Here is a 20,000-nt window from a genome sequence, read left to right as displayed (position 1 = left end):
GAGAGAGAGAGAGAGAGAGAGAGAGAGAGAGAGAGAGAGAGAGAGAGAGAGAGAGAGAGAGAGAGAGAGCGAGAGAGAGAGGTAGGACGTCATCAAACAACTGTATCCAAAAATAAATTGGGTTCTTCATTAATTTGTTTATCTTAACCAGTGAGATAGTTTCAAGCACATGCACCATTTGTGATATAAAAACGTTTATTCGACAGACGTTTTTTCTACAGAATAAAAAAAAGGAATGGAAAAAGACTATCAGCGTGGGTTCAACCCCCAAGTTCGGCGCGGGATGTGTGTCCCAGAGTCAACTTTGTGCAGACTCTCCTCGGTGTCCAAACACCCCCGTGTGCTCGCATGCGCACGATAAAGATCCCAGGGTCACAGCGAAAGCCTCAAGCCTTGGAAACACGAATACATGCATGCAAAAATATGAAGCCCGGGTGTCCGTTCGGCCAACAGCCAATAAAGTAACCATTTCAGCACTGACCCAAGACGACCCAACCCGGTCCCTAGCCCATTTCAGGTCTCCTCTAGCAGCCGGCAGCCAGCTGTCTACATCCCCCCCCCTACATTTTTATTTTTTATTTTTATACAAAGCCGGGTTTTCCCGTGTAACATGCCCCTAATGGCTTTGCCGTGAGGGCGTAAAACTTACATTTTCCCCTCAAGGTGGACTAAAAGAGAGAAATCAAGTAAGGAAGAACCCGGAAAAAAATGTTATGTCCGAATTGGAAACATATATGATCAAAAAAGAAAGAAAGAAAAAACGGAAGATAAAAAAAAAAAGAAAATAAAGAAGAAGAAAAACGAAAAAAAATAAACGATTGAAAGAAACAAAAAACAAACCCCCCAAAACACAAGACAAATATGCCGATAATGTGAAACCAACAGCAAAGTAGAAGCAGCTTTCGCTGATAGAAGTGGTAGTGTCAATCTGATCATCTTCATTTATCACATGATGAATCCTGATGCCTTGGTTTGATCTGGTTAAAATTCCACATAAACTTACTTGTTGACTTTTCCTTTTTTGGACTGACCCGAATAATAAGGTACAACTAAAAGTGCATAACCAGTGCTCAGTCTTTCTGTCCTAGCTCCCTATCCCCCTTCCCTGTTATCATTATACTGCAATATGGCAATACTCAAGTACTTACTTCACCACTTTACAGTTAATAGAGATAACTATTAAGCATAATGGATAATGGTATTGACAACAAGAACAAGAACAAAAACAAAAACAACCACAACAACAACAACAACAACAACAACAACAACAACAACAGTACAACCGAACAAAAAACTAAAAAGAAATAAACAACAACACAGCACAGAAGTACAAACACAAAGTTCAGGGACTTTTTTGACTTCAGGAATGGGGCAATAACATTGCTACGGTACAATTATGTTTTGTCTATATGTGTACAAAGCGAGTAATCAACACTACATTGAGAGTTCGATCGAGCCACAATATTTGTCGTTGCATGCCCCCGAAGCCAGTGATAGTACTATGCCTGCATGTTACGACAAACAAACAAACAAACAAACAAACAACCAATCACATTATCAAACTAACAAACACACACACAAAGAAACAAACCAAAACATGAAATATTTTTTTGCGGTACCTGGTTATTCAGACAAAAAAACAGATGGCTTTTTCTGGTCCCATCTTAACGAGGAAATCTGTTATTTTCACCCACATGATAAACCTATAGCGCTCACAACTCACAACTCACAACTATGCTTTGGGTGGAAAATGGCTGCCAGGGGGAGATTCTTTTTTGTTTGATGATGAAAACAACGAGCAATTCCAGTATCATTAATGTGAAAACAGCCTAGTATGTCACAGCTCAAAACTTTGTGTCCTAAGCGTGAGATGGAAAATGGCTGCCAGGGGGAGATTCTAATTTGTTGATGACAAGTGAAAACAACAAGCAATGGTGTATCATAATGATGAAAACAGCCTAGTACGTCTCAGCTCACAACGTGGTGTCCTAAGCAAATGGTAGAACATGGCTGCCAGGGGTAGATTCTAGTTTGATGATGACAAGTAAAAACAAGAAATTCCTCCGATAGGAACTACACCCCCGTCAAAGGGAAATAACCTTCTCAGTTGGTGGCAGTGAGAATGGTTATTTCCCTTTGACCAACGGGGGTGTCCGTCTATACCAGGCCTTGTATAATTTTAATCCACCAATAACTCCCTAACCGTGTGTTTGACTGGTCCCAATTTTTGTAAGGACCGTCTCAGGAATGTATAGAACCTGTTCACCAAGTTTGGTGACGATCGGTCCGTTCATTCTTGAGATCTACTTGCGAACACAAACACATCGAGTGAAACCTATACACACCCCTATACCGGGGGTGTAACAACAAGCAATGCGGGTATCATTAAGGTGGTAACAGTCGGTTCTTGTGTCTTCTCCTAATCCGTTGTTTTGTCCCAGGTAACACACGCATAGTGCGTCACAGCTCACCTCTTGGTGACGTTAGCGGGGTAGGAAAATGGCCGCCTTAGTCGAATTCAGTTACATGACTTTGTGCGAAAACAACTGAATTAATAAGCAAGACATTACATTCTCCGTGGGTAATAAAAAACCCACATCGTTTCTTCGGCCAAACGTCACACACAAAAAGTTTGCAATGATATACATGTTCACGGTATTCACGAACATGAAGAAGTGCACGTGCTCTATTAAAGATACCTTCTTAACCGGATAAACTATTTTGTTAATCAATGTAGATCCATCCAGGCGATAACATAGAAGAAGAGCGTATTTGAATATTGGACAATTACTTGCACATTTAAAGACAAATTTCAATGTTTATGTTTAATGAAAATGAACATTAAAGTTTATCTTATCATTAATTTAATGCCTTGGTGCTGTCTGTGAAGGATGGCGAACTGTTGTTGAATCAACTTCATAGCTGCTCACGCCGGGGTCAAACTGCAAATTCAACACATGCAAAAACCCACCCTCTAAGTACAGGCAGCAGCCAGGGTGTTGATTATTGGTATGTCTCCAAGTGTAAGGATACTCTTCATTCAGTTCCGTAGCTCAGTAGAGCACTGGACTTGTGATTCTAAGGTCGCAGGTTCGAATCCGGACCGGGACGGACACGAGTCAACTTTATGTGCAGACTCAGAGACGGTATTCATGTTCCACCCCTGTGTCACCACAGTGGCACGTAAAAGACCTCGGTCATTCTGCCATAAGTGCAGGTGGCTGATTACACCCAAAACACGCGGACACCTGGGTAGCGCGACTCTGTTGCTGCTAGCTTTCCACTGGGAGGAAGCGACCCGAATTTCCCAGCAATGGGACAATAAATTGACGAAAATGAAAATGAAATGTAGTCTCCTGGACGGATTTAACACGTTCTACCCCACCTATGTTTTTTTTAACTGAGATTAGCTGTGCTGCAGCAGGTCACTCAGAATTGTAGTAACTGTGTAGAAACTGTGTATCAACACGATGGAATGCAGGCAATAGATCGACGTTACAGGAAGCGACTGAAGTGACTGTTTGTTACGATATATCCGTACCAGGTCTGATAGAGCCATATGAGTGGGTACGGATATATCCGTACCTGGGAGACAATGAGTTAAGTTTGAATTTGAAACTGCTTTACACAGGGACGGATGTGTATGAGTGAAAGGTTGCACTTATCCTTCCTAAAAGCATGAATAGATCTGCGCTATTTCATAAAAAAAATAGTTGCCAGTCGGAGCAAGCTATAGGTATCTTTAACAGTATAAAGCATACAACGCAATATTATCAAAGTTACCATATTTTTGAATGTGTTTTCGGCTCTGGGCTGTCCAAAATAGATCCTCATCATTTCTTCTCGTGAACGTTAACATCACAATCACGCGCATGATTGCTCCATCTGGCGCTAATTACGTGCATAAAAAAGTGAATTATATTCAATAAAATGAAGTTAATGCTTCATCTGCTCGCACATCTCACACTGACTCGTGAAGCGTCAACGGTGACACAAAGCCTTTTTCGCAGGTATCCTGATCGTTGACTATGTATCTTCTGATTTTTTTTTTACTTTTCTTTTTTTGGTGATTTAATGCATTATGAAAATTTTACAGTTGAAGGTATTATTAGAAATTCATTTTATATGTAAATTTATCTTCACGAAAATAGTAGAGGTCTATGTACCATTAGGAATTAATTTATAATGTGTCTTAATCATTATGACATTTTTATTCATCATGTTTAATACCATGTGGTTCCTTAGCTTTACCCATCAGACAAGAATTAATGCGTAAACTGGTGTCATTTACTTAATTACTACAATCAAAAACAATTAATATCTATAAAACTTCCTGACGTGGCAGATTTGTTGACAGGTCAGTGGAAATCATTAGTGTCTGAAATTAAACGTCATTAAGTCTAAGTTGCAGGCAATATTCAAGATTTGAACGTGAACGGCGACCAACAGCAACAAGAAAATATAGAAAGAGAAACAGAAGATATCAGGAAAAGAAGATTGTAAACGAGAATCTACTAATTCTGTCTGCTCTTAAATATCGTGATTTCTTTTTCTGCCATCATTTCATCTTTTTGTTGGCTCTTGTTTTCTTCTGTTTCTGTCATTATTTCTTTTACGTGTTGACTCTTTATTTCTCCTATTTCAGCCTTTATTTCACCTTTGTGGTTGCTCTTTCATTCTTCTATTTCCTTCATAATGTTTTCTTCGTGTTTGTACTTAATTGCTCCTACGTTTGGCGTATTTCATTGTCTTTATGTCGGCACTCAAGTTATTCCTGTCAAGATGTCATCCCTTCTGTTTGCCAAAGAAGTCACATGGTCGAAACCGGTCCTTATGTTTCATTTTTGTTTTCGTTCCGCATTCTCTGTGTTAGAGCGTTTCTACTTCACACGTTATTTCACTCATTCGTTTGTGGCCAAAACATGAGTGAAACACAGGGCAGCAATCAGCATTAAGGTATTTTATTTCCAATAGTACTGACAAGCAATGGAACGGGAGTTTCTCGTAGAAGTTCAAACGAAATTGTTTAACTCTGCATGTTTTTTTTGTTAAAAATAAACACACACCCTCAATGCCGTTGATTTCTAACTACCTCTCGTCTTCACCGTAACTCGGCAGAATGATCATTATATCCTGATTCTATGTATCTATGTATTCAAGAAGTCATCTTTGATTAATATTTATTTTCAGGTACCTGAAACGTGTACAAAATGAATCTACTTTTGCTGATCGCCATTTTTGTTCCTTTGGTTCTGGGACAGAACAACATTTGCACCAGTAAGTATGCGCAATTATTCTTTTTAACAACAAGTTTTTCACATCGCCAACCATGATATCACAACAACATACTTCTTCTTTTTCTTCTTTTTTTTCTCGTTCGCTTTTTCAACAACATATTTGATAAGGGTCACAACTAGCTAAAATCGTACGACATAATATTCCCTAAATTTGCAAGGCGGGATACAATCGAACGTATTGTATGTGAACTTTGATGATCCTTTCTGAATAATAATGTATCAACATAACGCGAAGTTAAAGAAAACACAAAAGCAAGAAAGGGAGAAGACTGAGCAGAAAAGTCCACAATCCGTTTCCGTTTGTATGGCCATGTTGGGTTTGATGCGTGCATGCCTGGTTTTCTCCTGTAGATGGGTGTCGGCACAGAAGGTCTGCCCGCTGTCCTCAGCCAACATGCTCCGTCTTCATGGCAGCTCAAATTTTTTATCGAGGTTCTCTCCTCTAGATCCGCCGTGTTTCGCCTAGGGGCTTGCGCTGCCTAGTTGATAGGGTCACCTCGTAGAGGATGTGGTCATAGACCACGCACGGTCGGTCTTGGGATAGGGAAACGTTATGCTAGTCCGGAGGGATTACGCCACAATGGCCACCTCGCGAAGACCCAGGGTCCTAGACTAGGGAGGTCCAAGGGGGAGCACCGGGAGGGCTACCCCTCTACCCGCACCTCCAACACAATCCCTTCCCCTGGTAGCTTCATCCCCAAGGAGGAAACAGAGCTACCTGCAACACCCCAAAGTCCACAATAAAAACCAGCAATGACAGACAATGGGAGGGACTGGGTGGCCGAGTGGTAACGCACTTGCGCTCGGAAGCGAGAGGTTGCGTGTTCAGGCCTGGGTCAGGCCGCAATTTTCTCCCCCCTTTCCTAACCTAGGTGGTGGGTTCAAGTGCTAGTCTTTCGGATGAGACGAAAAACCGAGGTCCCTTCGTGTACACTACATTGGGGTGTGTACGTTAAAGATCCCACGATTGACAAAAGGGTCTTTCCTGGCAAAATTGTATAGGCACAGATAAAAATGTCCATCAAATACCCGTGGGACTTGGAATAAAGTTAAAAAAAATTCCATCTCACACGGCATTAAGTCTCAGGAAACATGAATACACGCATGCAGGAAAAACAAAATATGGGTAGCGCCGTATGTATGGCAGCTCGCTTTCCCCGGGGAGAAAGCAGCCCGAATTTCCATGAGGGTAACCTCACTGGACTGTAAATCTTATCCAATCCAATCCAATCCATACAATGTAGAGAACTAAATAAATCAGTATAAAATTATGCGATGGTCAATTCTGATGGCAAATCGATTCAATAATTGGATAGATACAGTTTTTGTCATGTGCATATCGACGTAGTGTGACAGCTACTTTAGTTTATTTAAATTGTTTGATGTGTTTAGCGCGTGTAAGTGATTGTTTATCGTGCGATTTGCACACACGTTTTTAATTGTTTTTATTTAAAAAAGCTTATTTTGTCTTTTCTTTTGATCGTCGCACCATTTGTATGTCCGTCCACTACTGAGATAATATGTTGAAGTGCTAATGAAGGCTTCGTTTTGTCTATGATCAAATATTCAGATAAGAAAACAAGATTTTTTTAAAACACATGGATTGGTTTACACAGTGTTTATTCAGATACATGTTTACAAAGCCATGGTATTTATGAAATAACAACTGGAGGAGCACAACGAGATAATCTTATAAACGTTCTCTTAGAGACAAATAAATAAAGTGGCGGACAATATTGTAAATCAATCATATTCATATCAATCATAACATTTGGTCTATAATCTTAAAAAAGAATTTCCGTCTGTTCATTTTAGTGCCATAGACAATACTTTTTGTTTTCCCTTATTGAATTGCTTTGTTTAGAAATGTTAGCAATAGCAGCTAGCACACATGGGTGAGGGTGTTATATGTTCAAGACTGACACTTAGTTCTGTTGTTTTCTTTTGACAGCTGAAAACTCATGTGCAACAAATCCAAGTAAGTACATAACATAACACACCAAGGGCTTGCATAATTCTTCACGTGTTCTATTTGCTTTAACTTCTGTTATGAAACTCTTTTGAGTTGTTCTCTTGTTTTCTGGTGTGCTTTTCACTCTCATTAAAAAAAAGAGTCTTTTTCTGTAAATATTTGCGTTCGTCAATGATTGACGTGAAGACTCTATGTAAAGGGGCGGCAAAAGATTAGATGGAGATGTCCTCACTAAATTTAATTTATACTGTACAATGATACGATTGACTGACTGACTGGTTGATTGGTTGACTGACTGAGCTGACTGATGATTCATTGATACATTGACTGATTGATGTTTCTTCTTCATGGTTGAGTTATGTGTTTGTCTATGTGTTACTTGTCACGTGTTTTGTGGGGAAGTAAACTTCGCCAATTTAATTTTTAGGCTTAAAGAAAATCTAATTGAGTTTTAGTGCAACGGTTTTATCTTACACTTTCTACACACTTTTTCTTTTCTTACAAAAACATCTTATTCATTTTTTTTCAAGCAAAAATGAATTACACTTACTTTCGAACAAACATCTGATCTTTTTCTATACCATAAACAAACATATTTCCACTGTTTATTTCATTGGGCTTGAGCCCTATACACCGCAAGCGCCTATTGTGCGAATGTTTCCCTTTTAAAACTTATAAATGGGGGTTGCGCGTTTTACAACATAGCGCCTTATAGTCCCAAAATATGGTGTTTTTTGTATGTGTGTGATTTGCTTTCGTTGTAAAAGTTCATGTACAACACACAATATCTTCATTTTTTCCCCCTTCTTTTGGGCGGTGAGCATCCTTCTTCATAGGTAATTTCTTTTTCTTACTCAAATTCTGATATTTTCATTAAACAATAAATAAACAAATATCATATCAATTACAACATATATAGTTATACCCAAAATACGGTATAATTATGTTTTTCAGAAAGAGACTGCAGTTGTTTTGAGTACATGTTGGCGACTCACCCATTTGGTTTCCATGCCAACGTCCAGCCGGACCCCAGCGAGCCCGAGTTTGAAGTCCAGTGCAGCAAACTGGATGGGAAGTTGTGGACAGTAAGTCCGGTTTGATGTTTTATTTATGTACTGCACGGTTGATTAAAATAGAGTGTTGTATAAGGGATGCAAACGCTGACCCCCTGACCGCCCTTACGCACAGACAGACAGCCAGCCAGCCAGACAGCCAGCCAGACAGACAGGCAGGCAGGCAGGCAGGCAGGCAGACAGACAGATAAGCAGGCAGACGGACAGACAGAGAGACAGACAAACAGCTAGACGGACAGACAGAGAGACAGACAAACAGCCAGACGGACGGACAGACAGAGAGACAGACAAACAGCCAGACGGACAGACAGAGAGACAGACAAACAGCCAGACGGACAGACCGACCGACCGACAGACGTACATGAAGACGGACAGAACGACAGACAGACAAACAGACAGACAGACATGCAGACGGACAGACAGACTGACATGTATACAGTTATTTGGTTGATTGTGGACCGAGCAACCAACCTTGCAACCAACAAACAAACCAACTAACGAATGACGGACTGACTGACTGTCTGATTGACTGATTGACTGACTGACTGAATTATTTATTTAATTGAATAATTAATTGATTAATTAACGTACGTATGTTTGGTTTTGATCATCTGCTGGAGAAAGTAGATATCAGCAAAAATATTAATTATGGCCGCCATTTTACATTTCATGGTTTTCCAAAATAGGCCTACCTACTTCCTCTAGCAGATAATCAAAACCAAAAATACGTACACTGGTCATATAATGACGTAGACCAACTGTCACGGTGATACCCTCCTCACTGCCAGGTACGTTCCAAAGTATGTACCTTAATCGGACAAACTAATTACTTTATTCATTAGCGTTATCACGTTTTACGCAATGAGTTTTATATCAAAGGAAAGTGTAGAGTCTTAGGAACACAACGATACCAACATCAAGCGCACTGGTCAAGAAACAAAGACGCACGATGCAATTTGCCAATTAAAAACGGCGACTGTAGTAAGTAATAATGTAGTTAACCATCGCCTTAAAGATTCTGTGCAGGTCATAGCATTGCTGAAGCAACGATTTGTTTTTGTTGTTGCAGATAACGATATAAACATTGAAAATCTTTACAAAACTATCTCACATATGGCTACAAATACCTTTAGTGTTGCCAGCCAAACGAAAATGTATGCGGTTTGTCAGTTCGTATCTCCCGCCAAAATGTGATTAACATTTCCCGTGATCACATTCTGGGGGTGAAGGCTGTTTGCGGTATGCCATCTTTTACAATTTGTTTACGTGATCAAACTAAATGTCTTGGCGTAAAGTACCCAAAGTAGAAAGAATTCTCCCTCTCGCCGAGACAAATAGACTTCCATGTAGACTTTTCCCGTGCTTAGTACACGTGCGGGAACTGATGTGAGCTTGATTGAGGGCCACACTTTCCTTCCCGGAGAATCATCTTCTTCTTCTTCTTCTTCTTCTTCTTCTTCTTCTTCTTCTTCTTCTTCTTCTTCTTCTTCTGCGTTCGTGGGCTGAAACTCCCACGTACACTCGTGTTTTTTGCACGAGTGGAATTTTACGTGTATTCGGAGGAAGCATGCTGGGTATTTTCGTGTTTCTATAACCCACCGAACTCTGACATGGATTACAGGATCTTTTCCGTGCGCACTTGGTCTTGTGCTTGCGTGTACACACGAAGGGGGATAAGCCACTAGCACGTCTGCACATAAGTTGACCTGGGAGATCGGAAAGATCTTCACACTTAACCCACCAGGCGGCCGCGGCCGGGATTCGAACCCTCAACCTTCCGATTAAGAGGCCGACGTCTTACCACCCCGCCACAGCGCCCGTCCCGGAGAATGATCAACATTAATTCGTTTGCAGTTGTTGACTCCTTGCATTAAAGTCAATAAACTATTTTTTTTCAAACGGATAACTGCCGGAGACATGACTGAAAGCCCAAGGGGCTCCGTGCACCTGGACGTGACAAGTTCAGTAACTTTCAATCAATCAATCCTTCTAACTCCCCCCTCTCATGTCTTCCTTTATGTCGTGCCTTCCTCTCACATTTCCTGCCTTACTTTCAGGTGATTCAAGAGCGCTTAAATTCCAATGAAGCTGAACTGGCTCCTGATGGCTTTGACAGGAATTACAACGAATACGAAGATGGATTTGGAAATATTACAGGAAACTACTGGATGGGTATGACACAGTTTCATTGGCTACACGTTAGTTTCAACCAATACTGCAGTGGCTTTAAAGGAAATCCGCGGCAGGTTTCATAGAATACTATGGAAGCCTGTAGAAGCGTGTAACTAACAGTACTTAGGCCTACAAAAAAAATAGGTGTGGTTACGGTAACCCGACCTACCCTATTTTTAGAAGCCGACCCTATAACTTTTTATTACATTTTTATTATTATTATTATTATTATGGGGAGCTTATATAGCGCGAACCACAACTGTGCTCTCCGCGCTTTACATATTAATTTCTGCCCCAAAAACAAAACAAAAACCAAGAAAACGAGTGCAGAAAACGCAATGAAAGCGAAAGCGCTCGAGTCGCACACTTATTTCCCTGTCAAGTAGGTTTAATTTGTACACATTAGAAAAAAAAGTTAAAAAAAAAAAAAGTGATTGCCTACCTTCCTACCCTATTTTTTTGGGCTATGTTACCTTAACCACACCTTTTTTTTGTGTGCCTTAGAACAAAAGATGAAGCCTCGAAAGTTCACGTATAAAAACATCAGCATCCCACTCCCATTGTATGATACTTTGCGTTGTCTGTTTTGTGTTATATTGTCTGTTTTGTGGTAAATAGATGAGCAAGGAATTGTTGGGTGGCTACGATGACGCAGAACATCAATTGTCTCTTGTGACATGGATGTGGCATTTAAAAGACAGCGTGGGAATAAGAATAACTGATGTTTAACAGGCTGTACTGAGATGGCGTGTCCTTTTTATTATCATAGCAAATACAATAACAAATACGCAATTAATTTTTGAAATATTGTCAAAGTAAGCTACAATACACAGACACACACACACACTCACACACACACACACACACACACACACACACACACACACACACACACACACACACACACACACACACACACACACACACATCTGGACAGAGACTTTACATACGCGAGCCAGCGATCAAGCTGAGTAAAGGTTTCTACACATGTGTACTCGTACAGGTCTGAAGAAGATCCATGCTCTGACGACAGCAGTGGATATGAGCATGAGACTAGAGATGCACAGAGAGAACGACAACGTCACTCTGGTGTACGGCCAGTACGATGTGTTCAGAGTGTCAGGGCCCTCCACAAAGTACAGGCTGGTCATTGCCGGATACACTGGAACTGCTGGTAATTATTCTATAAATCGATTTTATCGAGGAATTTTGGCGTAACTCGATTCTTGGCGATGTTGATGTTTTTGAACTTTAGACTAACTAAATCATTCTCCGTTAAAATATTCTCTTAAATACGATTGACCATGCATGATTTAACTTTTTTCATTTTTGTATCCATACCAGGAACACTTTTTCATGATAAAAACAATCGGTTTTGTCCTTCTCCTGAAAAGCTGTTTCAAACGAATAATTCCAAAATTCCACGACGTCGAAATGTGTCGACCTTTCTTTTCTGAGAAAGTTCAGGTGATTTTTTTAAATTTTTTTAAAAATTTGCCAAGCACATCATGTGGGGCGTTTAATAAGTACTACTGATTGTTACAATATTCCTTATAAACTTATATCTTTGAGCTACAATGGACATTAACATTTTCATGTACAATACCTCTTATTTTTTAGTTTTTAAGATTTTTTTTTAAAATTCGTTAATCTCCTTTAAATGTGTATGTGTTGTTGGAATATGTGTTGGTGAGACATATGTATGCGTATAACCATCAAACAAAAGATATAATGGCTAACATTTTCATAAAATATGTTTGTCTGACATCTAAACATAATAACATCACATACACCGGTACACTTCAATAGATCTATATATAGGCCTACTGTTATCTTGTAACATCCTGATCGTATTGAATTTTAGAAAACCCGGCATCGTTTCTTTACAAAGGTAAACCACACCTAAAGCCTATTTTACCCCCGATCCATCCACACGCAAACTCATTATATGCAACCCCAAAGAAAAATATTCATTCTCGTCCATCTGCTCCCTCCCACCCCCCTCATACATAATATTCACCAACGTCACATATCACTTCACCTATTCTCGACTTATACAATACTCACAATCTTCTAACGTACATTTCATTTTTTAATATACTATTCAAATCGTATCTATCACCATACTTATATTTACTAATACACATTTTTGCAATCAAAATAATGTGATTAATTACCTTATTATTTTGGCATATATTACTAGGTTGATAACCAAACAAAACATCGTGTTCTGAAAGGTGCACATTTAATCCTGTATTTCTAAAAATATAATGGACAACATTTTCCCAAAAGCTCGTCAACTTCTCACACTGCCAAAAAAAGTGTTCAACATAATCAATGTGTTTACAAAATGTACATAATTTTGTTTCTCTAATTTTCATTTTATTTAATAATATATTTGTGGGATAAATATTATGTAATATTTTCCATTGTAACATTCTTAATCTTTCTTCTTTTGTACATTCGCTTGCTAACAGCCAATAACTGTGATCTAGTTTAACCTGATAGAAAGTTCAGGTGATGTTTCACTGTTGTAGTCCTGAAATTCAAAGCTAGCCGTAAAAAAACAAAAACATCAACAACAAAACGCTAGCGTATGCTAATTGTGGTAAGTCACCAACAACTGTGGGTTGGTGGTTGTTACTAATCACACTGGCAGTGCTGGTAGGTAGGTCTATGGGCAGTACGGTGTATTCAGCGGGTAAGGGTCATTCAAAAACGTCTACGAAGCGACACGAATTTTCTAGCGATGGAACAATAAAGTAATTCAAGTTGAAATTAAAAAAACAATGTTAATAAAAAACGATTGAGAAAATATATTTGTCATCAATAAAAAAAATAAACCAGTCAGCGCCAGGCTGACGACAATTTGATAAAGAACTTACCTAAACTGGTGGCTGTTTTGTTTTATTTTTGTGTTAAAATGAACGATAATGACATTCAAAATGAGTTAATTTCTCATCCCAAAGCGATGACCATCGAGAGCGACTCCAACGGACGACCCTTCTCCGCCAAAGATCAGGACAACGGAGGGGAGGACTGCCCCGCTCGCTGGAAGGGAGGCTGGTGGTACGCACAGAATGAAATCAGCTGCGCCACGTGTACCCCCAACGGCCCCTACAACACTGACAAGCTGGGTCAGCTGGCTTGTGACACTGGAGGTACAGTGAAACACCCATTGTCATCATCATCATCATCATCATCATCATCATCATCATCATCATCATCATCATCATCATCATCATCATCATCATCATCATCATCATCATCAACTTCTTCTTCTTCTTCTTCTTCTTCTTCTTCTTCTTCTTCTTCTTCTTCTTCTTCTTCTTCTTCTTCTTCTTCTTCTTCTTCTTCTTCTTCTTCTTGTCGATCACACGTCTTATATTGTCAGCCCGGACAGCGAGACGAATGTTGCATGTTGTCTTCTCCAGGTCTTACTTTCCGCCGTACAGCTTGCAGCGGAGGGAGAGACTGCAGCTGGCGACTAAACACATTTTAAGACCAACAACAATCTGAAATAATAGGTCTTACAAAGGAGGGAGTCTCAAAATTGATGGACGTCTTGATATTTCATGATTTATGAAACAAAACGACGTAGACGCTCTAAATATAGACAGAGACATCAAGTGAGAGTTGTGCGGAACCAGCCTCCTGGCACCTGGAAGAAGTATAGAATTAGAACAAACAACTTTCATTCTCAAAAAGGATGATCGTGTCCGGCTTACGTATATATATGGTCATCATTCTCCAGGGCACTCTAACACTTAGACAAACAGGAGAAGCAACTTTTATTCTTGACTGGACATAATCCTTAGATCAATACCATGGTTTTACGTTTGTGAGTGTTTTGTTTTGTTTTGTTCCATAAACTTAACCTAGTTTTTTTAATTTTTATTTTGCATTTATTTTTTTCAAATGCCTATGTCTTGTATCTGAAGGCTTCGGCAGGGAGAAAGCCGTCTCCATGCAGATCCACATCACTCCCGAGGATTACCTGAAAAACTGAGGTAACAGTGTAAGTTTAATTTTATAATTTTATTTTATTTCATATATAACATAAACAACATTACGTTGTTGGCAATGCAGCATTACTCAGCCTACTACCAAATATACTGTAAAATAGAGATCGCTTACTATTTATTTGGCCTTACTATTGAAAAGTAAAGCCCGAAATTGTAGTTTATTCATTTTTGTTCATCATATGTAGGACAACAAAAATATAACGCAGGTTTTGGTCAACATATTTCATACTGTACAATGTCTTGCAAACTGCTTCAGAATGTGTTCGTTTCACAGTTTCTTGCATTTCTTATTTATCTAGAATACACATAGATTGGTCTGAGCTTAGGGAACATGTGTCAAACATTGAACACATCAAACTTATCATGTGAAATGAATTTTAGTACACAAAGCATTTGTCATGTAGACTGCCCTTAGTCTGGATGTATCAATAACATACTTCTTTTATAATAATAATCTTTTCGTGTAGATTTACCTTAGTTTGGCTAGACGTAAAAAATATAAGCACACAAAGCATAACTTATAGAAATCAAAAGAACACACAAAGTCAAGCAGATTGTGCGAAGAGGTTCTTCTTCTTGTCGATCACTGGGCGAAGAGGTTCTTCTTGTTGTTGTCGATCACTGGGCGAAGAGGTTCTTCTTGTTGTTGTCGATCACTGGGCGAAGAGGTTCTTCTTGTTGTTGTCGATCACTGGGCGAAGAGGTTCTTCTTGTTGTTGTCGATCACTGGGCGAAGAGGTTCTTCTTGTTGTTGTTGTCGATCACTGGGCGAAGAGGTTCTTCTTGTTGTTGTCGATCACTGGGCGAAGAGGTTCTTCTTGTTGTCGATCACTGGGCGAAGAGGTTCTTCTTGTTGTTGTTGTCGATCACTGGGCGAAGAGGTTCTTCTTGTTGTTGTTGTCGATCACTGGGCGAAGAGGTTCTTCTTGTTGTTGTCGATCACTGGGCGAAGAGGTTCTTCTTCTTCTTGTCGATCACTGGGCGAAGAGGTTCTTCTTGTTGTTGTCGATCACTGGGCGAAGAGGTTCTTCTTGTTGTTGTTGTCGATCACTGGGCGAAGAGGTTCTTGTTGTTGTTGTCGATCACTGGGCGAAGAGGTTCTTCTTGTTGTTGTTGTCGATCACTGGGCGAAGAGGTTCTTCTTGTTGTTGTCGATCACTGGGCGAAGAGGTTCTTCTTGTTGTTGTCGATCACTGGGCGAAGAGGTTCTTCTTGTTGTTGTTGTCGATCACTGGGCGAAGAGGTTCTTCTTCTTCTTGTCGATCACTGGGCGAAGAGGTTCTTCTTGTTGTTGTCGATCACTGGGCGAAGAGGTTCTTCTTGTTGTCGATCACTGGGCGAAGAGGTTTTTCTTGTTGTTGTCGATCACTGGGCGAAGAGGTTCTTCTTCTTGTCGATCACTGGGCGAAGAGGTTCTTCTTGTTGTCGATCACTGGGCGAAGAGGTTCTTCTTGTTGTCGATCACTGGGCGAAGAGGTTCTTCTTGTTGTTGTCGATCACTGGGCGAAGAGGTTTAAAGCAAAACAAAATAATTTATTTTGTCATTCTTGTTATTTGTACAGTTGTTGTTAGAGAAATCATGACATTACCTGATGACACGAAATATATATATAATAGTCATTGTCCTTTTCAGTATGTTTCAGCTACGTTAAATTCCCTGCAAGACATAAACGGCTGGACATTTTTGGAGTACTTCTTTTTGTCCACAAAACAAAACATATGCTACACCAGTGTTAAAAAAAGACAACATTGTTTCGTTTGAACTTTGAAGAAAAATAAAGGCCACAACACGGTTTTCCATGCGTGTTATGATTGATTATGATTTTTCTCTCTCCTAAACTAACGCGTCTCTTTTTCTCTTTGTTCTTTGTCTTGCCTTCCCTGAACTTACTGTGACGATAATATAAATGAATCTCCTTGCATGCAATATTATTGTATTTCCTGCTACCACGTCACAACTGTTTCCATAAAATACCTTCCCCAAACACACACACACATACACACATACACTCACACTCACACATACGCACACACACATACACACGTGCGCACACACACGCAAACACACATACACACACACGCACGTGCGCACACACACGCAGACACACATACACACCTACGCACGTGCGCACACACACGAAACACACAAACATACACACAGACACACACACACACACACACACACACACACACACACACACACACACATACACACACACACACATACAAACACACACACTCACACACAAACACATACTCACACACATACACACACACACACACACACACACACACACACACACACACACACACACACACACACACACACACACACACACACACACACACTATAACGAACCCGTCAACAGCAGAGACGGCAGCAGAATATGTAAGAAAGATGAGAACTAAACAATAAAATCTATGCACGAAAAAAAACAACCCCATCAATGTGTTTATCAAACATTTTTGGCTTGAACATATCTTTTCGATTTACTTATTTGGTGCAAAGACGTCCTACAGTAGTTTTCTGCATTAATAGACGATTTTCGGAAATAATTCCGTCGAGTTTGTATGGGGTGTGAACGAGTGATTATACCCTTGCTTTTCCTCTGACAAATAGTCATGTTTCCGACACACTCCTCGCCAGTGATTGGCCCCTCCAATGTTTGTCCGAGTAAAAATCAAGGCTATTCACTCTTTCACAACTCACACAAACCCGACAGAGGTATTTTCGGAAATTGTCTATCCACAAACAGTATAACGTGAGTCTAGGCAGGGCTTGTTACCGAAATAAAATCCAATGTGCCATGGCACACAAACATGTAATCTAAACTCTTATTATCTTTTAATTGCGAAAACTATTATTCTGTCAGAATCGTAAACGAAATGAGGAAGAGCGTTGTTAAGATATCAAATAACCAAAGGGAAGTAAGCACTCTTTATGCATACGACATGTGTAATGGAGTAAGCGAGAGTTATACGGAACCTTTCTCCTGGCACCTGAGAGAATAACAAGCATTGAAATGAACAAGCGAAAATGAGGATGAAAGTCGCTTGTTCATTTCAATGCTTTTTATTCTCTCAGGTGCCAGGAGAAAGGTTCCGTATAACTCTCGCTTACTCTTACACATCTCGTATGGATAAAGAGCGCTTACTTCTTTTGGGTTATTTGATATTATTCTGTTAATTTTTTTTTTACTTCGAAAATAAGGTTGATGAAAAGATGAAAGGCAACATGTTGGAAGGGTTAGCGTGTTAATATCGGGGCGGGGTTGTAGTGGAGAGAACAGTCCATACAACAATGGTTCGTCGACTGTACTTTGGAATAATAATCAAAGAGGGCTGTGTCACGGTACGAACCTACATTTTTCTTTACATTTTGTAATTGCTTGAAGCTACAAGGGCGTGTAGCTGGGAGGCCGGCGTATTGAATTAGACAAACAATGACAGATGTCTCTCCACACAGGGGAAATAATCAACAATGTTGCCTACATTTAAAGATATCTTCCCTCCAACAAAAATGATCATTTCAATGTCTTCTTATTTTCACTACTGCATTGTGCAATCACTAGGAAGTTCGGGTCGCTTTCACTCAATGGAAAGCTAGCAGCAACAGAGACACGCTACCCAGGTGTGTGCGGGTTAAGGTGTAATCAGCCAACTGCACTTCTGGCACAATGACCGAGGGCTTTAACGTGCTACAGTAGTGACACGGGGATGGGACATGTATGCGTGCACATAAAGTCGACCCGGGTCCGTCCCGGCCCGGATTCAAACCCATGGTCCGCGGATCACAAGCTCAGTTCTCTGCCAACTGAGCTACTGGATCCCCGCCATTATGCAGTGCAAACGTCTAGTAGATTTCCCAAGGCAATTGCAGTATCATTCTGCTCAGGCACAACAATCAACAGCTAGGCTGCTTTCTCTTATAAAGCGAAACGTTTTTGGCAGAATAAATGTTGACGATTGTCATAATTGTCAGTAAAGCCTCAACTTAATTGAGCGAAATCTACTTCGCAATGCTGGCTACACGAAGCTCAGGCTCTGAATTTTCGTTAAAAAGATTTCTGGACCCCCTCTACGAATTTAATCCATCATATATACTCATAGGAAAAAGTTAGGGACCCTTACGCAAACAAACACAGCTTCCAAACCACCAAACAAAATTGAATCAAATTTGTAACATGTTTAATTCATTATCTCTGCGATCCTTTTCCAAAATATGGTGACATTTCATTCACGCATTACGTGTCAACAAGCTCTGAAACAACATGGGGGTCGAAAACGAAATTTGCAAGTTCCGAACAGTTCAGTAATGGGTGTGTCCGCCGCGTTTTGCGATGCCTTCTGCAGTCGTGTTCGATATTGAAATGGGTGTCCGAAGCGTGATTATCTTAACACAGTCTCTCTCTCTCTCTCTCTCTCTCTCTCTCTCTCTCTCTCTCTCTCTCTCTCTCTCTCTCTCACTCTCTCTCTCCCCCTCTCTCTCTCTCTCTCTCTCCACGAGCACAGGAAGCAGCCAGGCTGGTGATTTGCTGTATGTGTCTCAATGGAAGGAAGTTCTCATCCCATCCCCAAGCCTGGATAAATCTGCGTTGTACAAACACGGTCATGTGCACGGGAAGGAAAGATCCTTTAAACAATAACTCATCCAAGGAACACCAGAGCAGCTGGTAACGGTGTCAGTGACTTCATTCATTGTATCCGATGCTTAAAAAGGCATCGACTCATCAGTTTTGGAAATAGATAGGTCGTATCGTTTGACAGACACACAGAACCATCAGTGACACAAGAGTTTGACATTGAACATACTCATCTTGCAGGTAAAGTATGTTTTGATTTGAACATGCTTAAATGTTATAGATTTCCGGTAAATCGTTTGAGATATATACACAGAGCCGTTAATGATACCATAATGTGCTAGTGAGCTATCCTATCAGGTACGTTTATTATAATTAGAATACTTTTAAAGTTATGAATACTGTTGTTTTTCTTCTTTTAAGCATGAGCAATGTTTTATTCAATCATAATTGTGACACAATACAGCAAGATTTATCAGCAATACTGAAATCAACAACATTGCTGCTTCCAGTTATAAGACAATGTTTACTCGTAGATATTTTCGGTCATTAGCTCACCACTTTTCACAAATAGTTTTCTCTTTAGTATGTGTATGCAATTTTTGTTTCAGTTGAGGCATATTTAAAAAAACAAATAATGCTTGGACATTTTGTGGTCGTCGCTTTAATTCAGCTGCTCACGGGAGGCGGTATAAACGGTGATTGTGGTGAGTTGAGTTTCTCATGCTGAAGCCAATACAAGTCGCATATTGTTGAAGCTTCTGAGATCATTGGTGTGTATGTCACCTGCAAACATGTGTAACACAAGCTTTCGTGCTCCTTTTTTTCATGGGTCATCCTTATTTCCTCCACTCTTGCCCCTTTGTTATTTATTGATTTCA

General features: G+C 40.0%; 2 protein-coding genes across 5 annotated transcripts in view; both read left to right on the top strand.

The window, feature by feature from the left end:
- The first annotated feature begins 3,933 nt into the window (after positions 1–3,933).
- Positions 3,934–16,334, top strand: LOC138945728 (fibrinogen C domain-containing protein 1-like). 2 transcript variants are annotated; one of them, XM_070317222.1, is made up of 9 exons: positions 3,934–4,010; positions 5,191–5,277; positions 7,249–7,275; positions 8,224–8,354; positions 10,400–10,514; positions 11,518–11,688; positions 13,484–13,675; positions 14,456–14,532; positions 16,173–16,334. In XM_070317222.1, exons 2-8 carry the CDS (start codon positions 5,211–5,213, stop codon positions 14,521–14,523), a joined length of 771 nt encoding a protein of 256 aa, XP_070173323.1. In that variant the 5' UTR covers positions 3,934–4,010; positions 5,191–5,210; the 3' UTR covers positions 14,524–14,532; positions 16,173–16,334. The 2 variants fall into 2 exon arrangements, with proteins under 2 accessions (XP_070173323.1, XP_070173322.1); XM_070317221.1 differs by having other exon boundaries at positions 3,935–4,010; positions 14,456–14,524.
- A 2,938-nt stretch (positions 16,335–19,272) lies between these two features.
- Positions 19,273–20,000, top strand: part of LOC138945726 (fibrinogen C domain-containing protein 1-like) — an 8,187-nt gene continuing 7,459 nt past the window's right edge. For all 3 annotated transcript variants that reach the window (XM_070317219.1, XM_070317216.1, XM_070317217.1), the window contains exons 1-2: positions 19,273–19,362; positions 19,731–19,826. In XM_070317219.1, the coding sequence (XP_070173320.1) occupies positions 19,757–19,826 (70 nt within the window). In that variant the 5' untranslated portion in view covers positions 19,273–19,362; positions 19,731–19,756. The remainder of the gene's footprint in view (positions 19,363–19,730; positions 19,827–20,000) is intronic.

The sequence above is a fragment of the Littorina saxatilis genome, linkage group LG13, assembly GCF_037325665.1.
Source record: "Littorina saxatilis isolate snail1 linkage group LG13, US_GU_Lsax_2.0, whole genome shotgun sequence".
Taxonomy (NCBI): Eukaryota; Metazoa; Mollusca; class Gastropoda; order Littorinimorpha; family Littorinidae; genus Littorina; species Littorina saxatilis.
Note: the sequence above shows the minus strand (reverse complement) of the source record. Positions and strands in the feature narration are given on the sequence as shown.